The sequence below is a fragment of the Dendrobates tinctorius genome, unplaced genomic scaffold (assembly GCF_039654945.1).
Source record: "Dendrobates tinctorius isolate UK_male_01 unplaced genomic scaffold, ASM3965494v1 ptg000065l, whole genome shotgun sequence".
Classification (NCBI taxonomy): Eukaryota; Metazoa; Chordata; class Amphibia; order Anura; family Dendrobatidae; genus Dendrobates; species Dendrobates tinctorius.
In genome coordinates, this window is record NW_027361733.1 from 5,493,169 (window position 1) to 5,496,640 (window position 3,472).

Sequence of the window (3,472 nt, forward strand, 5' to 3'; positions counted from 1 at the left end):
TATATATATATATATATAAATATATATATATATATATATATATATATATATAGAAATATATATATATATAAATATATAAATATATTAATATATATATATATATAAATATAAATATATATATATATAAATTATAAATATATATATATATTTATATAAATATATATATATATATATATACATTTATATAAATATATATATATTTATATATATATATATATATATTTATATATATATATATATATATATATATTTATTTATTTATATATATATATATATATATATATATATATATAATTTTTTTTTTTTTTTTGGTGTTTTCCCTTTCTTTACTTTATACCGGATGGTCAGCCATCCAACTCTGAAAGGGATACTATATTTAATTTTTTTTTTATTTATATATATATATATATATATATATAAAAAAAAAAATGAAATATAGTATCCCTTTCAGAGTTGGATGGCTGACCATCCGGTATAAAGTAAAGAAAAACAAACCATAGTGTAGGGCGCAGTGTGTGCAGGCGGCGAAAGACACAATAACCAAACATTTTTTTGAAAAAAAAATATAACATTTATTTAACTTATTTTTTAGTTGCTGGAAACTGGGGGGTGTGGAGGGATGAGGAACGGCTTTGGGTGGAGTAAGGGGTTCTAGGGGAAGGAGGAACCAAAGAAGTGGGGGAAGGGAGCCGAGGCAAGGAAAGTTGTGAAGTGGGAGGTGAGGGAGGAGGGAGGGTAAGAGTCCTCCTCTTTGTTTTTTTATGACGGTGGCCCGTCGTCTTCCTGCTGTCCTCGCTTGAGCCTGAGGACTGGCTAGACCCCGGGGACCGCCTTGAGCCTCTGGACCGCCTTGAGCCTCTGGACCGCCTTGAGCCTCTGGAACGCCTGGAGGCTGTGGACTGGCTGGAGCTGGGGGACCGCCTGGCGCTTGTGGACCGCCTGCCAGGATCTTGTACCGGCTGTGGCATGCTGGTGGTGGTGGATGTCCTGGCAGGGGCCGTAAATATTGAATGCGGGTCCCCCAGCTGATGCTGCTCCGAGGTGGTGGTGGCGGTCCATGCAGGCGTGGTGGCTGTGGCGGTCCATACCGGGGTGGTCCTCCCGCTGGTGGTGGTGGTGGCGGCGCTACAGGCAGGGGTGGTGACGACGGGCCATCCAGTGGTGGTGGCGGCAGCAGTGGTGGGCCAGGCAGGAGCAGCGCTTGGCATGGTGTTGGCGGGTAAGTGTCCAGCTGCACTCGGACTTGGGGCGGTATATTGGTGTCCGGCGAGGCTTGGAAGTGTGGTGGCTGTGCAGTGATATGCAGCAGAAGTAGGTAATGCTGTAAAACGAGTCAGTGGTGGCACCGGTGGAAATGCCACCGCTGACTGCTGCATAATCCTACTCTGCTGCATAGCCTGCATAAAAGCATTGTTGCAGGCATGCATGACAGTCAACTGGAGGTCAGGGGTAAGGTGTTCCGCCGTGTCCCGAGCTATTTGGGTGTAAAAATGATGCGCTGGTCTGGCGAGGTCGACTTCCAGGCGCTCAAGGCGACCCTCGATAGACTTGTAGCGTTGGTCCAAAAGGAGGAAACCACTCTCAAGTCTATCGGAGAGTGCCTTGAGGCTACTCTGAAAGACTGAGCTCAATTCAACGAACTCGGGCATGAGAGGCCTGTCCAAGGTCCTCTGCCGCTGCTGGCGGGAAGTGCCCGCAAAACCAGTGGCAGAGACCTGGGACAGGGGAACACCTGAGCGACCAGCTTCCTGGTCTCCAGATGACTGTGGTGCAGACCTGCAAGGTGCTTCCTCGCTGATGGATGGCTGGGAGGGGTCCGGGGCAGCTTGATGAAGGACCGCTTCGGGACCAGGTTGCAGGGTGCTGCTCCAGGTGCTGTGAAAAGAAAAGAAAGAAATTACTACCATAAATTAACAATCGCCAACTCCTGTGGAATAGAAAAGCACAGAATAAAACACAATACAACTAGAAAATACTTACGTTCGGGAGGCAAGGACCGGTCTTAAAAATGCCAAGGCACGATGGTATCGGTACTTCGTGCCGGTCCTTGCCGCAGCACCACTGCGAACCTTATTCTCCTGACAGATATCCCTGTTGAAGCGGTCCTTCATCGAGCGCCAACGGGTTCTGACTTTGTTCACTGTGGTGGAAAAAAAAAAAAAAGAAAAAAAGTAAGACTATGCACTGGAGGCTGTGATCATCCAACTGTGTGTGATGATAGAAACTCCATGGAGTTAATAGCATCACACACAGTTGGGTGATCCCGGCCAAGATCACTGCTGCATCACACTGCATTTAAATACTTACGAAAATCCTTGCGGACCCGGGGAGAGGCGTTGTCCCAGCCATCCATCAGCGATGCGGCCACCTCGTTCCAGAGCCGCCGGATCACCACGTTGTCCGAGTGCAGTTGGTGACGGGTGTCCCACAACGGGACTCGCTCCTGGACTAGACGGATGAGCTCGTCGTTGTCCAGGGCGAGGTCCTCCTCCCGCTGTGGAGCCTAGAAAAGAAAGACAAACATTAATCTTTGAAAGATTTTAAAATACAAAAATATCGAAAACTAGCTGAAGAGCCCGGCGCTGCCCGGGCATATTAACTAACTGTGGTTAGTTATAGATATTTATAATTATCCTCCATCCCATAGTCCCGTGCCCATATTCCATCATACATATCCTCCATCCCATAGTCCTGTGCCCATATACCCATCATACATATTCGCCATCCCATATGCCTGTGCCCATATACCCATCATACATATTCGCCATCCCATAGTCCCGTGCCCATATACCATCATACATATTCGCCATCTCATATGCCTGTGCCCATATACCCATCATACATATTCGCCATCTAATATGCCTGTGCCCATATACCCATCATACATATTCGCCATCCCATAGTCCCGTGCCCATATACCATCATACATATCCTCTATCCCATGCCCATATACCCATCATATATATCCTCCATCCCATAGTCCCGTGCCCATATACCCAAACAAACAAACATACACACACACACACACACACACACACACACACACACACACACACATACACACTTTGAGCTTTATATATTGATAAACAAGCCATGAAAAAATTATTTGTTTTAAATGAAAATAAATCCAAAAAAAGCAACAAACGTCGAAAAAAAACAACCATGAAAATTTTTTAAAAAAAAATTAAAAAATACCAAAAAAAAATAAAATAAATAAACCAGACTAGAAAATAAGTAAAAAAAAACAAACAGTCCGTCTGTACTTACATCACGTCTTCCCGCCCGCACTTGGCCTTGCTGCTCCTGCCGTTCCTCCGGTGGTGGTGGCGTGATGGAGGATGAGGTCTGAAAATTAAACCAAAAAAATTAATCACATGTGTTTATTTTTTCAAATCCATACGGAAGCATAGTACTCACTTCTTCTGCCTCTTGCCCTGTCCCGGGGACATATTCCTCACCAGATGAAGACATG

The 3,472-nt window shown here is 44.7% G+C and overlaps 1 protein-coding gene across 1 annotated transcript; it reads right to left on the minus strand.

The window, feature by feature from the left end:
- Positions 1 to 451: 451 nt before the first annotated feature.
- On the minus strand, positions 452 to 2,977 carry LOC141094686 (uncharacterized). Its single transcript, XM_073580564.1, has 2 exons — positions 1,981 to 2,977; positions 452 to 1,875 (listed from the first exon to the last, which is right to left on the minus strand). The coding sequence occupies exons 1-2, from the start codon at positions 2,109 to 2,111 to the stop codon at positions 582 to 584; spliced, it is 1,425 nt and encodes a 474-aa protein (XP_073436665.1). The 5' UTR covers positions 2,112 to 2,977; the 3' UTR covers positions 452 to 581.
- Between the last annotated feature and the right edge of the window lie 495 nt (positions 2,978 to 3,472).

Excerpts from the sequence above, each read along its gene's own strand:
- LOC141094686 (XM_073580564.1), bottom strand. The coding sequence starts at position 2,111 with ATGAAGGACCGCTTCAACAGGGATATCTGTCAGGAGAATAAGGTTCGC. Across the intron at positions 1,876-1,980 it reads CCGGTCCTTGCCTCCCGAAC|CACCTGGAGCAGCACCCTGC; the intron begins GTAAGTATTTTC and ends TTCTTTTCACAG.